The sequence below is a fragment of the Serinus canaria genome, chromosome 21 (assembly GCF_022539315.1).
Source record: "Serinus canaria isolate serCan28SL12 chromosome 21, serCan2020, whole genome shotgun sequence".
In the NCBI taxonomy this organism is placed as follows: domain Eukaryota; kingdom Metazoa; phylum Chordata; class Aves; order Passeriformes; family Fringillidae; genus Serinus; species Serinus canaria.
This window is the reverse complement of record NC_066334.1, coordinates 1892994-1909524: the sequence shown is the minus strand read 5'-3', so window position 1 is coordinate 1909524 and position 16531 is coordinate 1892994. Positions and strand designations below refer to the sequence as shown.

General features: G+C 56.9%; 2 protein-coding genes across 15 annotated transcripts in view; both read right to left on the bottom strand.

The window, feature by feature from the left end:
* Positions 1–679: 679 nt before the first annotated feature.
* On the bottom strand, positions 680–3448 carry CPLANE2 (ciliogenesis and planar polarity effector complex subunit 2). 11 transcript variants are annotated; one of them, XM_050982543.1, is made up of 5 exons: positions 2563–3446; positions 2342–2494; positions 2098–2222; positions 1867–2006; positions 680–992 (listed from the first exon to the last, which is right to left on the bottom strand). In XM_050982543.1, the coding sequence occupies exons 1-5, from the start codon at positions 2663–2665 to the stop codon at positions 764–766; spliced, it is 750 nt and encodes a 249-aa protein (XP_050838500.1). In that variant the 5' UTR covers positions 2666–3446; the 3' UTR covers positions 680–763. The 11 variants fall into 11 exon arrangements, with proteins under 11 accessions (XP_050838500.1, XP_050838492.1, XP_050838499.1 ...); XM_050982542.1 differs by lacking the exon at positions 680–992 and adding an exon at positions 2269–2294 and having other exon boundaries at positions 999–2024; positions 2342–2418; positions 2563–3448; XM_050982535.1 differs by having other exon boundaries at positions 1867–2024; positions 2342–3448.
* Positions 3449–4498: 1050 nt separating this feature from the next.
* FBXO42 (F-box protein 42) overlaps positions 4499–16531 on the bottom strand; it is a 45345-nt gene continuing 33312 nt past the window's right edge. For all 4 annotated transcript variants that reach the window (XM_030233070.2, XM_050982521.1, XM_050982523.1 and 1 more), the window contains exons 5-10: positions 10371–10524; positions 9334–9444; positions 8981–9077; positions 8132–8188; positions 7542–7658; positions 4499–7408 (exon numbers count right to left, since the gene is read on the bottom strand). In XM_030233070.2, coding sequence (XP_030088930.2) covers positions 6332–7408; positions 7542–7658; positions 8132–8188; positions 8981–9077; positions 9334–9444; positions 10371–10524 — 1613 coding nt within the window. In that variant the 3' untranslated portion in view covers positions 4499–6331. The remainder of the gene's footprint in view (positions 7409–7541; positions 7659–8131; positions 8189–8980; positions 9078–9333; positions 9445–10370; positions 10525–16531) is intronic.

Sequence of the window (16531 nt, the reverse complement as noted above, 5' to 3'; positions counted from 1 at the left end):
TGCACCCCAAATCTCATAGTGTCCTAATCCCATAAATTCCAGCACCTCAAATCCCTCAGCAGCCCTGTCCCCATGATCCTGCAGCACCCCAAATCCTGCATCTTTCATAGCACCCCAAATCCCACAGCACCCCCAATCTCTGCAGCACCCACAGAACCTCAATCCCTTCACCTCTAGCGCCACAAATCCCCCAGTACCCCAAAGCAACTCAAATCCCACAGCACTCTAGATCCTGCACCCCTGTTCCCATAATCCCTCTGCAGCCACATCCCCTAATACCCACAGAGCCCAAAAGCCCCAGGATCCACAACACCCCAAATCTGCCAATAGGCCCAGCACCCAATTCCATGATCCAACTGAACCCCAAACCCCCCAGGATCTGCAGCACCCCAAATCGTACAGCACCCTCATCCCCAGAATCCCAGTGCACCCCACATCCCCCAGTAACTGCAGCACCCCAAATCCTGCAAGAACCCCCATTCCCTGATCCCGCTGAAATTCAAATCCCCCAGGATCTGCAGCACCCCAAATCCTGCAGCACCCGCCTCCTTATGATCCCATTGGACCCCACATCCCTCAGTACCCCCGAATCTTCATTACCCCAGCACCCCAAATCCCCAGTACCCCAAATCCCCCCAAACCCCCCACCCCCCAAATTGGACAAGACAGGCCACCCATGATCTTTTTCATAGAAAATCACTGATTTTAGCAAAAAAGCACCTTTTTACCCCTCCCATTCCCCAAACCCACCCCAAGAGGGGGTTCAGGTGGGAGTGTCCCCTGTGTCCCCCGGGGTCACTCCGGCGGTCACTTGGTCGCGCCGCCAGAGCTCCTCGACCAGGGCGTCCAGGACAGGAGCGACCCGGGCCAGCCCCGCCCGCGCCCCGCCGGCCCCCGCCGTCCCCCCCGCCCGCAGCACCCGAAGCCCCTGCGTCCCCTCGAAGGCCCGCACGTCCCCCTCCGTCACGGCCGCGTGCGGGGCCAGGTCGAATCTGGGGTGGGGAGGGGACACAGGGTCAAGGGAAACAGCAACGCCCCGGAAAATCCCCCCAGAAGCACCCGAGATTCATCGGTGTAACCAGGTGGGAGTGTTCTCTGCCTGCTCAGGGACTGAGTGGTTTGGAGTCTGGGGGTGCAAACCTGATTGTGAGGAGGACATGGGGTCAAGGAGACACCAACACCCTGAAAAATCCCCCCAAAACCACCAGAAGAGAAATGGGGATTGTGAATCCATTGGTGCAATGAAGTGTTGCACCAACACGGCCTGCAGAGATAACAATGCTGAGAAATCTGGGGGTGCAAACCTGATTGGGGTGGGGACACAGGGTCAAGGGAGACCCAGAAAATCCCCCCAAAACCCCCTGAAAATAAGTGAGAGTTGTGGCCCAAAGAAACCCCTCCAAACCCCCTAAAAATCAATGGGAGTTGAGGACCATGGGTGTAATGAGAGTTGCACATTCTCAGCCTAATGAGGAATTGAGTGATTTGAAATCTGGGGGTGCAAACCTGACTGAGGGGGGGAAATAGGGTCAAGGGAGACACCAACACTCCAAAAATCTCCTTTAGGGTGGCAAAACTCCCTAAAAATAAGCAGGAACTGTGAACCCATTGGTGTAACCATTTGTGCACATTCTCAGCCTGCTGAGATACCAAATGCTGAGAAATCTGCGGGTGCGAACCCATTCTGGGACGGCTGGGGGGGGGGTGAAGGAACACCTAAAAAACCCCCAAAACTCAGTGAAAATCAGCAGGAGTAGGGAATCCATCGTTGTGCCGTTCTCAGCCCCTGCGATGCCTAGCGCTGAGAGCCCCGGGGGTGCAATCCCCCCGCCACGGGGTGACCTTTGGGGACCCCCAAAAGGATACTTGGTGCCCACGACCACCCTGACGAGGTGGCGGTCCCCGGGGCCCAGCACGCGGCCCATGAGCGCCGGCAGCTCCTCGAAGGACGCGCGGTCGGTGAAGGAGAACAGGAACAGGGCTGCGTCCGCCTCCTCCTTACAGGCCTGGGCACGGGGACACCCCTCACCGCGGCGTCCTGGCGGTGTCCCCCGCCCCAAAACGCGTCCCCCGCCCCAAAACGCGTCCCCCGCTCACGGGCAGCAGGTGCTCGAACTTTCTGAGCGCTCCGTCCCCGCAGTCCCAGAGGTGCAGCTGGAACAGGACGGGGCGGCCGCTGCCGCGGGGCTTGGCGGGCCAGAACAGCGTGGTGGCCTCGATGCCTGCGGGGACAGCGGGACTGTCACCCCGGGACACCCCGGGCCGTACCCAGGGTCTCGTGGTGGCCTCGATGCCTGCGGGGACAGCGGGATTGTTCCCCCGGGTCCCTCCCCAGCCGTACCCAGGGTCTCGTGGTGGGCGGCGGGCGCGGGGGTCCCTCCCAGCCAGGCCACCAGCGCTGTCTTGCCGACGCCGCTCCTGCCCGCCAGGAAGAGTTTGTAGGTGACCGTGGGGACAGCCAGCGCGGGCGGCAGCGCCGGGCGCTCCAGCAGACCTGGGGAGGCGCTCAGGGTCATTCTGGGGGCTGAGAGCCCGGCTGGGGGGCGCAGGGGGGGCACGCACCGAACACTCTCCGCTGGTTCTTGTGCAGGATGGAGTCCAGGTAGGGGCGGCCGGCGGGGGACAGGAGCCAGCCCGGCTCCAGCGCCCAGTCCTGCTCTGCCATAGGCCCCCAAACCTACGGTGAAGAGCCCCCATTCCCCCATGGGGTCACCGCATCTGCAGCTTTGGGGTCTCCTTCTGACCCCACTCCAGGGTCCAGGCACCCTCCCCAGGGCCCCTAAATCCTTCATCGGGTCGCTAAAACATCCCCCATGTCCCAGCATCCTCCCCAAAACCACCCACGGGGTCCCTGACACTCCTCTGTGAGGTGCCTGCCCTCCTTCCATGGGGTCTGTGCCCTCCCTATGGAGTCCCTGCACCCTCCCATGGGGTCCCTGACCCCTCTCTAGGGCCCCAAGACCCTCTCTGGGGTCCCTGCATCCCCTACAGAGTCCCACCGCCTTCCCATGGTTTCCCTGCCCCTCTCCGGTTCCTGTGCCCCACTTTGGGGTCCCTGCCCCCCTCAGTGTCCCTCCTTCCTCCCAGGTGTCCCTCACAGCCCCATACGGGGTCCCTGCCCCCCTCAGTGTCCCTCCTTCCTCCCAGGGTGTCCGTCACAGCTCCATACGGGGTCCCTGCCCCCCTCAGTGTCCCTCCTTCCTCCCAGGGTGTCCGTCACAGCTCCATACGGGATCCCTGCACTCCCCCGAGGGTTGCCTGCCACCCCCGCGGGGTCTGTGCTGCCCCCAGCTGACCCCGTACCCCACAGCATTTAGGAAGAGAGGGGGAACCCATTTAGGAAGGGGACAGGGGAAGCCCCTGTCCCCTTCCCGGACCCACTGCCCCCCAAATCCCCCCATGCCTTGTCCCCCACACCAATTTTCCCGCGCGGGCCCTTTAAGACGCGGCGCCGCCGCTCACCTGAGGCCGCTTCCGCCTCACCGTGACGTCACGAACATAGGCGGGGCGCTATAGAGACCACGCCCAGCCGCAGCTGCGCGTGCGCGGTAGGTTCGGGGGACACGTGTGGTGACCCCGGCCCTGCGGATTTTGGGGGGGGGGTCCCCATCCCAAGTTACTGATACTGGAAGGATTTGGGGGTCCCCATCCCCAGTTCCCAGCACTGCCGGGATTTGGGGTTCCCAACTGCCAGTGTTTCCAGGCTTTGGAGCCCTCCCTCATCCCTAATCACTGACACTGGAATGCTTTGGGCTCCAGCATCTCCCACACTGGCAGGACTTGGGGTCCCAATTTCCAGCCCCAGCAGGCTCTAGAATCCCCATCCCCAGTTCCCATCTCCAACAGGCTGTGGGATCCCCAGTTCCCAGCATTGGCAGGATTTGGGGTCCTCATCACCAATTTTCAGCCCCAACTGGCTTTGGGGTCCCTATCCCAAATTTCCAGCCCCAACAGGTCTTGGGGTTCCCAATTCCCAGTGCTGGGAGGCTTTGGCATCCCAAATTACCATCTCCAGCAGTCTTTGGGATCCCCATTCCCAGTTTCCATCCCTAACAGGGTTTGGTGTCCCTGATTCCCAGTGCTCTGACAGCCTTTGGGTCCCTGTCCCTAATTCCCAACCCTGGCTGGACCTGCAGTCCACAATTTCCAGCACAGGCAGGACATGGGTTCCCCAGTTCCCAGCCCTGGCAGGTTTTGGGATCCCATCCCAAACAGGGTTTGGGATCCCTGAATTCCCAGCTCCAACAGGCTCCCCAGTTTCCAACCCCAACAGGCTTTGGAGTCCCCATCCCCAATGGCTCCAAGAAACTTCAGTGTCCCAAATTCTGTGTCCCCCTTTGCCTCCCTCCACTGCTCCAACATTCCCTGTACAAACATTTCCCTTCTCTTACACAAAGACCCCAAATCCCCCCTTTCACCCCCAAACTTACGGCAGCACAGCAAGAAATTCCCCTCCAAGTCACTTCCACCCCACCCCTCCCCAAAAGCACCAATCATCCATTTCTTTTCCTTTTTATTTGTTAAACCACTAAAAATTCATTGGGAAGGGGGGGAGGGATCCCCATGAACCCCCCCAAAATGTACACAAGATTTTAAATATCACCGAAATCGCTTCCCATTGCTGCGCTCGGCCCGGGAGTGACAGGGGGGACACCTGAGTCGCGGTGGGTGGGGGGGACACCTCGCTCACAGCACCAGCAGCTCCCGTGGGATTCGGGGACAGGGACCCAAATTTGGGCTGAATCTCTCTGAAGGGCACAGAACATGCATCTCCCGGCGGGGAACCCCGAGAGGGGAACCCCGGGAGCGGGACAGGATGTAAACTGGGAGAGCGCCCCTGGAGGGATGCTCCACAGGGAGAAGGACATCAAGGCGCCATCCATCCCCGGCTTTGACTCTTTTTTGGGGATGGATGACAAAAAACATGCAAAGGGGACATGGGGATCGATGGCGAAGCCTTGACCGCCTTCCCCGCGGCCACGTGTGGAGAAGGAAAATTCCAAAATTCCACAGCTCACCCAAGGTGCTCCTGAGGTCTGGAGATTTTTTGTGGGGGGGAAAAATTGCATTTTGCTTTCCCTTAGGACAAATCAAATCGTTCTGGGGTGAATGGGAGAGGTGGGATTTGACGAGGGGTTTATTTACAGAGGTGGAAATGCCGCGGGTGAAGCAAATCCCTCCCCGTTCCCACGCGGCTGGGATGGGATTTAAGGCTCCAACCGGCAGAAAGCTCAGTGGGAATGGAGAAGAAAAATTTCGGGAAGAAGGGACCACGTCATGGCACTGCCGGCTTGGGGAGGGCTCCCTGGTCTTAGGGTGCTAGAGGTTGTTGACCAAAACCTGGCAGAATCCGCCCCATTTCCCCCCCTTGGAGGGGACAGGGAAGGAGGGGTTGTCCCAGAAGGACGCACAGGTTCAATCCCTTCGGATTTGGATTTAATCTTTGCGGAAGGAGGCACGTGCAAAGATGAGGTGAAGTTACTGCATCGAGGCTGCCCTCACATTTACCAGTATCTGTCCTTTTCCCTGGAAAACCCACCCTGCTCCCGGGCTCCAAGGGGCTGCTTCAGCCTTGAACGGTTTGGGCCATTGAATGAAATGAAACCTTTAAGTCTAGAAGGGAATTGGCAGCCAAATATCTCCATTTGGGGAATAATGGGATTTTCAGAGTATTTTTGCTGGTCAGAGGGGATCAGGGCTGATCCCCAAGCCTGATCCAGCAGGGCAGGGAGAGGAAGGATGCTAATAATCAAGATTTTTGGCATTTTGACACAAAGAAATGTCCTTTCCTCCTTCTTTTGGTCCTGCCTGGAGGACAGAGACAAGAGCGGCAGGTGAGAGGCAAAATAAAAAGGCATCGTGTTTGTGTTGAGCAAAGGTTGGCAGCGCTGGGAGATTCCCAGAGGGATATTGCTGTTTTTCTGACGGAGTCGAGCATGGAATTAATCAAGCTAACAGCCTCCTGCCTGCTGCACTTTGGGTTATTCCTATAAAACCACTTCTACTCACAACCCACGAGGAATTTCGGAGAGACTGAGATTCACAAACACCTAGAGAATAAACCCAGGAGGATCCTGGCTGCAGCAGAGGAATTCCCCGGCTGCTCACCCCAAAGCCTCGGATCCTCGGGTCCTTCCCCGCCTGTAAACACGACTCACTCGCCTGGGGTCTTACTGGGAACTGCCGGGGCAGCGCTGGAGGGTTTGCTTGGACTTTTATTGGTTTCCTGCTCCCTAATTCACAGTTTGAACGCCTGTGTGTTGGGAAGGGGCTGGGGAAGGAGGAGGAAGAGCCGCAGGGATGGAAGGATGAGCGGCGGGCGGGAGCCGCATTATCTCTTTGCTCGCACAAAGTACAAGGCATTTGTTTTGGGGTAATATTTGACGTTTTGTTTCTTGTCCATCAGGCCACCGAATATGATCAGCTCCCCTCGGCCTTGCACCACCGTGTGTAAACTGGTCTCGGGCGGCCCCACCACAGAGCCGCTGTTGAACACTTTCCACTTGACTCGTCCCTGCTCCTTGGTGTCCTTAATGTCCAGCACGTACATCTGCATGGGCTTGCAGTTCATGCTCTGGTACAGCGGCTTGCCCACGTTCAGCGACTGCGGCGGGTGGTGCCCGAGGCGCCGGGCGATGGGGGGCAGCGAGTGACCCTCGCCCTGGGTGGCACTCGGCCTCATGGAGCCTGGCTCAGCGCCCGGGGACCCCGGGGATGAGGCCAGGGGAGGGCTCAGCGCGGCCGAGGCTGAGGCGGCTTTGGAGGAGAGGGCTTTGACGGCCTCGAGGCTGCGGCGGAGTGCGCTGGGGGACACGGCCCCGGGCAGGGCGGCGTGGGGCGGGGTGTGGATGCCGTTGGTGTGCTCCGGGGGGTTCCGCGTGCCCGCTGTCCTGCCCTCCGCGCCGTCCAGCTGGCACAGGAGGGACGTGGGCTTCTGCTCCCAGCCCAGCTCCACGGAGGCCAGGCGCAGATCCCTCTGCTCTGGCAGCGAGCCCCGGCGTGGCGCCAGGGCCGGCCCCACCTTGAGGTCGAATCCCTCGGTGGCCGAGGGGGTGCTGGGGGACAGGGCTTGCACGGGGCTGTCCAGGGAGGCCCCGCCGGGCGGCGCCGCTCCAGGTGACATGGTGCCGCCGTTGAGCACCGGGGAACTGTCCCCTCTGGCTGGGGACAGGCTGCCCTCCCGCGAGCCCGACGGCGTCTGCCTGCGGGGCCGCAGGGTGCCCCAGCGGCCGTTGACGCAGGGAGCCTCGTCCGTGTTCCTGACGGGAGACTGGGAGCGGAATTCCCGCGTCTCAGGCACCAGGGCGGGCGGCGTGGCGCTGATGGGAGATGGGCGGGAGTTGAGGCTGGGGCTCAGCGGGGCTCTCCCACTGGGAGCTTGGCTGAAGACCACGACGCACTGTCCCACCTGTGCGAGAGCAGGGAACAGACATCAGGAGGAGCCTTGGTGCTGGGGAGAAGCAGTTACGGAGCATTTTGGGCAGGGAATAAAGAGGGAGGGGTGTGTGTGAGGGAGCAGGGACCCCCCCCCGTGTCTGTACCCTGCAGGCAGGATGGCACCACAGCTCTGGGGCTCCGTGGTCCTCGTTCTCCACCTTGAGCGGCTGCCACGTCCAGGGGTTGGCCTGCATGTGCAGCAACCAGGCGTCTTTGAACAGCTGGGGAGGGAAGGGTCACACATTCAGGAGTCTGGGCTGGCATTTAGGAGCCCAGGCTGGGTTTTAGCCCAGTTTACTGCTGGGCTCAGCCCATCAGGGCCATGGTGGGAGCAGAGCTTTGATGCTGCAGACAGGGGATGATGACCCAGAGCAGGAGCTAATCACCCATGAGTGACTACACCCCACTATGGCCATGGATAAATCCCTTCATTGCCATCTGCTATCCCAGTACAAAGTCAGGGCTCATCCTGACAAGCCTCACTGAACCCAGGGAGCTGCTCAGAGAGTGCCTGGGGTGATTTTTATTAATTAAAGCAGCTCCAGCAACAGCTAAACAGCTTCTCTGGAAAGTCTACCAGGTGGGTGCCCAGACCTGAGAAATAAAATGCCACCAACGTGCAGAGTCCCCCAATCCCAAATCCAGCCCCAGGTGCCAGGGGAATGGTGATGTCCCTGCTGCCCCAGATACTCACTGCATTGGGACCCCCACAGCCTCCCAGGATCAAAATGGTCTCGTTGTCTATCACGATCTGGAGGGGACAAAACAGAGTTTCAGCCCAGGAAGGATTTTTGGCCAGGCCTCCAAGGGCAGACAGAGGCAGGTTCTTGCTGCACAGGCGTTGCTGGGGTCTGTGTGCCCAGGATGAGAGTGGAGCTGGGATAGAGCTGGTTTTGCCAGGCATGGGACAGAGCGGGATGCAGGGCTCATCCCATCCCTTGTCCCAAACCAGTTCCTCTTTCTGAGGAGAGCAATTGCCCTTCCCAAAGCTCCAGGGTCCTGACACCCCTCTGCAAAGGAGGGGAAGGTGGAAGGATTGTTTGGGAGCGCAGGTGCTGGCAGCAGAGTCTGATCAGTGCTGCTGCTGGGTGAGGGATCCCTGTGGGCTCCCTTCCCAGGGCACGGAAGGCACATTCCAGCACGAGCCATCTGAGCCCTGCTGGGACCAGCCGCACTCTGGGCATCACTGACCATCCCAGATGGGGACAGCTGCCTCAGGCCAGGTGACAGCCATGAGCTCCCTGCCCCGGCAGGTGCTGCTGGAGCTGTGCTTGGAGCGGGAGCAATACTGATTCTATCCCCGGATCGGGAGAGAGGAGCAGTCACAAGGGCCTGGAGCCAAACCAGGCTGTGCTGCCTCTCCACTGATCTGAGGTGCCACGGGGCATGAGTGGGGTAAAGCAGGGATGTGTTCATTACAGCTCTGAGTCACTGGGGGAGAGGGCCCGGCGGGCAAGGGCTCCACAGATAACTTGGGAGGGAATGAATGAAGCTGTGGAACGGGGAGCGAGGCTGTGCCTGGCTTCCCTCTGGCTGAGCTCACCTGGGACTGGCCCCCGCGTGGGTGAGGGCTGGGCCCCGAAATGCTGGGCTTGGACCAAGCCCACTGCTCCAGATCCAACACCCAGACGTCGTTGCTCCTGCAGGGATGAGACAACATGGGCTGAGGATACAACCAGGGATGTGGAACTCAAGCTTCAGGGCTGGGTTTTGTGGCAGAATTGGGATTTTTGCCAGCTGTAGCCTTGGGATTTGTTGCGAGAGGTGAAGGGTGTGCTAAGGCAGCAGGCAGACCCCAAAATCCTTCAGAAAATTCCTCATGGGCGACCCCAAGACCATTCCAAACCCCCCGTGGCTCACAGGGGTGCTTGTCAGCCACCCTGACCCCAAACTTACATCTGTCGGGATCCAAGGGAGCCCCCAAAAACGATCATTTTGTCTTCGATGACACAGGAGGAGTGTCCTGCCATGGGAGGGGGGCCGTGGGTGGTCATGATGCAGTTCCACCTGGGAAGAGAGGCAGGCACACATGCCCCAGTGAAGGAAAACGTTGGATGAAAGGCCAAACGAAAAATCCCAGTGGCCTGCAAAGTCCTCAAGAACATGTAATGGAGGAAAACCACAGGAAAAACCTCCAAAGATCCAAATAGCAACTAAACTAATTAGAAATCCCAATGTGCTAAACATTTTTAAGGCATGACCAAGTCTCATGGCCAAGTTGGGAACATCTCCCCTTCCAATTAAGTTTGCCTCAAATTCTTTCCAAGAGAATTGGAAATCTTAATTACAGAGTTGTAATGACACTGCCCAAAGTGCACTGGATAATTGATACTTTGGAGGATGAAAAGTTCTCAGCGCAAGAGGAGCAGGAACCTTCTCTTTGGTACAGCATTTTCCTTCTCACACACACCAACAGTGAGAAAGCTGGATCTAAAATCAGCCAAACGTTGTTTAAAGGGAAAAGGAAAATTCCTGCCAGCTCCATGGACACTGCTGGATGCTGCAGTCCCGGAGCTATAAAGGCAGAGGTTGAAATGATGGAGAAATCTGATTTATCACATCTCCCTGAGGGAGCTGAGTTTTGGATCATCACTGAAAACAAGACCTCCAGCACTTCAGGCTTATCTCAGAAACACCTCAGTGCTCCCAGCCAAAGTGATAAGGCATTTAAAACACCCAGGTTTCCCACCTGGATGGGGATGCTCAGGAAGCCTGGAATATTTAGGTACAAGTCCAGAACCATATGGAAGCAACAGCACCCACGAGCTGCTTGGCAGCACCCTGTCCTCAGCTCTGCTGTGCTTGTGTGGCTTTTTTTGTTTCAGAAAGAGCATTAGAGACACACCTGGGAAACCAGGACCACGCACAGCTTCCCAGGCATTCCTCCAGCTGCATTCCAGAGCCATTTCTCCAGGATCAAAGCCTGCTCTTACCAGTTTTTGGAGGGGGAGTAGGTGTGGATCTCATCGAAGAACCTCTCGGGCTGGTGCAGGGGGTAAGGGCTCGGCCGGGTCCACCCCCCAAAAAGCACCAGCAAGTCCTTGTAGACCACCAGCGTGGCCCCAGCCTTGGGAGAGGGGTAGGAACCTGGCAGGGAGGGAGGAGAAGTTAGGAAAACCACGTTTGAACACAAACCCCCAACTCTGCATCATTTCTTCAGTGTCACAATGTGGAGACTCCACCTTTTCAAAAAAATTAAAATAACAGAAAAGAAAAAAAAGAAAAAAAGGCAAAATTAGAGCTGGGAGCCTGGGAAGAAAACTCCTGCCAATTTTTGTCATGGTAATTAGTAGGAGCCTGAAAGCACATCTCAAACACAGCAAAACATCTGTCACTCACTGGCAGGAAATTGCCGGTTTTCCAGCAATCCCTCCAAATTATTGCTTTAGCGCCGAATAAAAGCAATAATTACCTCCAAATACCTCCTAAGTCTCTCCCTGAGGAGGGAGGGAGAAGGGAGACCATTCCAAGGCACCCAGAGTGGCTCGTGCAGATGTGTAGGGTGCTCACAAGTGGCAGCACTCACTGAACCCTGGGTTTGAGAGGAAGCCCTGAATGCTCTGGCTGTGAATGAAGTCATTCCTCAAGTCTGCAGGATGCAGTGCTGCTCTAAAAATCATGGAAAACCTTTTTGTGCAGCCTGTTTGAGGTTCAAAGGGCTCTGCAGGGACCAGGGGCCTCCTGAGCAAGGACAAGGTGACCTCTTGGGCTCCGTGCTGTTGCAATTTGCTGTGCTCAGACGGTTCCATGGATCCCAAGGGCTTTCCTGAGCTCACCTCTCAACCTACTGCTGCTCCTGTGGCCCCTGGCAACCACATCCCTGAGAAGCTGTGGCTGCTCCATCCCTAGAAGTGTCCAAGGCCAGGCTGGATGGGACTTGGAGCAACCTGGTCCAGTGGAAGGTGTCCCTGCCCATGGCATGGAGTGGAATGGGATGAGCTTTAAGGTCCCTTCCAACCCAAACCATTCTGGGATTCTGTGATTTCTGTGGAAGATGTCCCTGTCCATGGAAGGAGGGTGGAATGAGATGAGCTTTAAGCTCCTCCCAACCCAAACCATTCTGGGATTTTAAGGTTCTTAACCCGCTCAGAGCAGCCTCAGTGCAAGAAACCTGTTGGCAAGAGCAACTATCAAAGGATTCGATTCCTTTGAATTTATGTTGGGAAATCAGCTGCTGCAAAAGCCCAATCCCTGGCCCTGGAGCCAGAGGTGCTGTGTCTGTGTCAGCACCCTGCTGATGTGTGAGGTGCTGAGCTGCTTCCCAGGAACAGCAAAAGCCTCTGCAGTGTGACTGGCTCAGAGCATCCTCCTTCCCACGGCAGTCACCAGCACCTGGCACATTGCTCCACCTCCCCAGCCACCCCTTGCAGCTCATGCTGGCATCCCCAGCCCAGCCCCATGGCTCTGAGCCCACGAGCGGGGCAGTTCAAGGACATGGCTCACATGTGGCCACCTCTCTGAACCAGCCGATGCTCCCACCTGGCCCCTGTCCCTTCCCCGTCCCAGCAGGACTCAGAGACACAATTTTAGCAGGAATGACACCCAGAACAGACTATTTTTAAAAGAAACCGGAGCAGCTATTTTAGGATGTTGCAGCTGGGGGAAGCAATTCCATCGCGATGGGATCCAGGTGCTGGGAGGAAAGAGCCCAGCAGGAAGCAGCCCCTGGCCTGATGCAGAGATGGCCACAGCATCCCTGAGCCCTTCCCCAGGGACAGAGAGTTCTGCTGCCCTCAGCCTCATGGAGATGAGGGAAAAATGGGAATAAAGCTCTGCAGAAGCACTTAATGCAAGGTAATGTGTGGCCAGAGCTGTACCAAGGTCTCCTTGAGGACAAGATGCCAGTGAGGGTCACATTTGGTTACCCCTTGTTCCTGAATTCCAGTTTTCCTGGCTCGTTCCATGTGTGCAATTCATTAACCCACACCAGCAGATTTCCAGCCTAAATAATTCCCTGGCAGTGCAGAAAGTTTTTCTCCTAAGCCTGGCACCACAATAAAACATTTGTACCAGAGCTTGTGAATCCCAGCCGGGTGATATCGCCAGGGATGCCACAAGGTGCGGGGGTTAAATTGGGTTATTTTTAAACCAAAGGGGGCAGCTAGAGTCATTCCAGGATAGAAAAACGTTGGCACCTTGCTCAGAAAGGTCTGGGATGGAGCAGTGAGGAAAGTCACCCTCCCACTGCTGTAACCTGAAGGTCAACCCCAGCCTCAGCCAAGGAGACAATTCCCAAGTGAGTCAGTGCTGTGCAAACAGCCCAGGGCAGAGGCCAGCCCCAGTTTTTCAGGAAGCTTTGCCTGTTATTGGACATTGTACGGATGTAAATGAGCTGAGTTTCACTCTGCAATGCAGGAAAACTCTGCATTTTACAAGTCAAAGAAGTGCTGGCCTCTCAAAGCCTCTTCCAACAGCAAAACTGGGATATCTGTGGATGCTCTCCCCAAATGAGATGCACCACAAGCATCTCCAGGATCTTGTGCTGGAGCAGGAATGTGTGGAAATCTGGAGAATTAATGCTGTTTATCCCTAAAGCAGGGGAGAGCTGCTGGGTGCAGGGTCCTCAGGAAGGGCAGGAACATCCCGAGGGAGCTGCTGAATGGGAAGGCAGCGGCAGCTCTGTGAGCTCAGGACTCAGGCATGCGGAGGAGCCCGGCACAGAGGGACATCAAAGGGACCGAGGACCTGCTCAAAGTCCAGCCCTCGGAGGATGTGGGAGGTGGGAGCGGCCCTTCAAAGACTCCCAGGAACACAGGGGATCCTCTCTGGGATAGCACATGGATCGGGCTGAGGACCCATCAGAGCTTTGGTAATGAATTGCACTGGGTCCCACCCATCCCAGTGAGGAACCACTGCAATCCCGAGCTCCCCACCAAGGTAACACCACCCAGCCCAACATCCAGGTTATCCATCCCTAACACCACACAGGTTATCCCTCCATAACACCATCCAGATTGTCCTTGCTGGGGATAAAGGTTGGAGCAGGGAGAGGGTGCACAGTTCACTCCTAAGCACAGCAGGCTCCATCCCTGCACAGCTGACGCTGTTCTTTCGGCTGGGATGAGGAGCTAAAAGCTGGGCTGAGCTATTTTTTTCCCAGCTGATGGATTTTCCTGGCTCGCAAAGCCAAAAAACCAACCAACCAAAGATCTCTGGCTTCCAGAGATGTTTGGAAAAGAAATGCCAGCCTCTGATTACTCCCGACACGAGCTCTGGGTGTTTTATCTGTGTTGGATCTGTCCTTATAAGCAGTTTTTCAAGCCCAGTTATCCAGCCCTCTAAAGCCACCGGAGCTGCACACGCGTAGATTAACGGGAACAAAGGAAAAGCCTGGCTCGAAGGGCATGTGGGACACAGAGTGCCAGACCAGCCTTTTACCTCTGGAAGGGGCAGCCCTGAGAGACTTCAAAAACCAGCTGGAGTGGGGAACAGCAATGGCCACCCCGTGGTTATCCGCTGGGATTGCCCAGGTGGAAGGATTGACTCAGGTTGATCAATGGGGTTTGGGGAATATTCCACAGGAGGGCTGGAGCGGGTCTGCACTGACCCGGGGGGCAGGGAACACATGGAAAGAGTTGTGTCAAGGGGATCACTACTGAGGAGCTTTAAATCTGGAGAAGGATGGGAGGGGAGCTGCAGCCAGGAGCTGTTTTTGCTGGATCTGGTGGATCCTGCAGGCAGCTGACATTGTGGCTGATCGGGTTTCCACGGAACACCCGGATAACCAAAGCCATGTGTCCCAGCTCAAAGCTGAGAAATTAAAGGGAGCTGCTCCAGCACCCCATGGATTTCAAGGTGCAAAGGAATTCAAGCTCCCAGGTTCAAAAGCCACCTGCAATCTGCACTCCAGAGGTACAGTAAACCATCCCTGGGAAGGGCTCAGGCTGTCCTTTCACAGGAATCCTGGAATGGTTTGGGTTGGAAGGGACCTTAAAGTTCATCCCATTCCACCCCCTGCCATGGGCAGGGACACCTTCCACTATTCCAGGGTGCTCCCAGCCCTGTCCAGCCTGGCCTTAGACATTTCTTCCCAGGGCAGGATGACAGTGCCTGTTTTGCACTCTTTGAGTTATCCCACACTGGATCCAACCCTGCCCACCATGAGTTTTGTGTTTCCATGCTCAGGCAGCAGCAGAGCCACATCCAGGGGCTGGTTTTTAGTTTGGCTGGACCTGGATTTTCAAATCCCAGTTTCCAGCCTGGAACCCTCATCCACCCCAGCTGAGGGACGGCCCTGACTACATCCCATCCCACAGAGTTCCATCCCAAACTTGTGTGACAGCACGAGATCCCCAAATCTTTCCCCTTCCACCGGAAGCAAAACCAGAGAAGGGAAAAACAAAAAATCTCTCTGCTTCCAGGCCAGCTGGGATTTTTCCACAGCAGTCAGCAGATTCCCTGCCAGGTTTCCCAAAGGGAAGGGGACAAGCTGGTGAGCAGCAGTCCAGAGGATAGAAGACAATGAGCATTCCAGCAATCCCAGAACTAGTACTGGATTTGGGAGATGCCAAAGGAGCACTCCCATGGGAAGAACAGACATCCCTGTTGCACACCCACTCATTCCCAAAGTCAAACCCACTGAGCACTCTGCTCAGCTGCCTCGGATCCAGCATTTGACATTCACCTGTTGTTAATCCCAAAACATCTAAAACAGAGCACTGGGATTACGAACACGTTCTAGACTAGTTCTGACCAGGCCTGCCTAAACCTTAGAGCCTCTAAAAGCCACAGAAGTATCATCTTCTCTTACCAAAACCACAGGCAATTTAGTGTTCCCTTCCAGAAAAACCCCAAATTCCATGCTGGGAAGCAGACAGGAATTCAGCCTTGCAGGAGTCTTAAGGAAAAACCTAACAAATCCGTGCTGATTTGCCTCCTCAGCAGAGAGACAAAACTTCTGCAGACAAAATAACCTCTTGGGAAGGAAGCAGGGGAATATCCTGAGTTTATCTGCAATTCTGGGGGGCTGGTCAGCAACCCCCTGACGTTGACATGCAGACAGAATTCCCAGCGTGGGATTTCCACCCTGCAGAGACTCAGGACTGTGGTACAAGCCCAGTCAAACCCCGGTGTGGAAGCGAAGTTTGGTTTCTTGCAATCTCTGGGAGGTGCAGGCAGAGGCCCCGGGGAGGATCAGTCACCTCCACGCTGTTGCAAGGTGCCCGTGGGTATTTTTTTAACCCCGGCACTCCAAGGTGCTGCCGCTCCGATAAAGCCCTGGAGAAGGAGAGGCAGTGCCCTCTGAACCCCGTGCAACTGGATTTACTGAGTCACTCTGTGCTAATGCCTAGCAAAAATGTCCTCATGCAGCATTGAGCAAACAGTGCCGAGATAACCGTGCCAGAACGCCGCCGGCTCGGCCTCTTATCTCCCAACAGCCCCGGACGGGATCGCAGCAATTCCTGCCGCAATTCCCGCTGCTACACTGCAGGGGAGGCTTTACTGGGATCCACCCTGCCCCTCTCCCCGGCAGCAGTGCCCCGAGGTGCCAGGAGCTCCGCAGGGTGAGGTCACCCTCCACCACGATCCTTTGGGAAAGGCAGATTTGGCCCCACATGCGGAGCTGCTCTTGCAAAAGCTGCTGTTCCCTCTCTCTGTGGGTGGAATCCCCAGCATCCACCTCGCCCTGCTCCACGCTGGTGTTTTTGTTCCCCCTGAAGTGACACTGCCCTGCAGACTTCTCTGGTGATTTCACAGCCTGACACCTCCCCAGATCAGCCCCTGTGCAACTGAAGAGCTCAGCACTTGCAGGAAGGGCTGAGCAGCTCCCGACACTCATGTTCCCTGCAAGAGGCGAGGGAAGAGCTGGGAATTGTGTTCAGGCTTCCCAGCCCCAAGGAGGGGGTACCTGCAGGGCAGGGGGAGGTCGGGGTGGGACAGCAGGGTTGTGTCCAGCCCTGCTGAGCTCCGCACTTTTCGCTCGCGGATGTTTCCCGCAGCGCGAGGGAGGCGCCCCAGCCTCAGAGAATCCCAAAATGAGTGGTGTTCCAGGAAATGGCTGCTGTGTAATTTGGGGAGGTTACAGCTACCACGGGGCTCCAAACCTCAACTATCCTCTAAAGAGCACCCTGTAGGCACAGCCAGAGAATCCCGG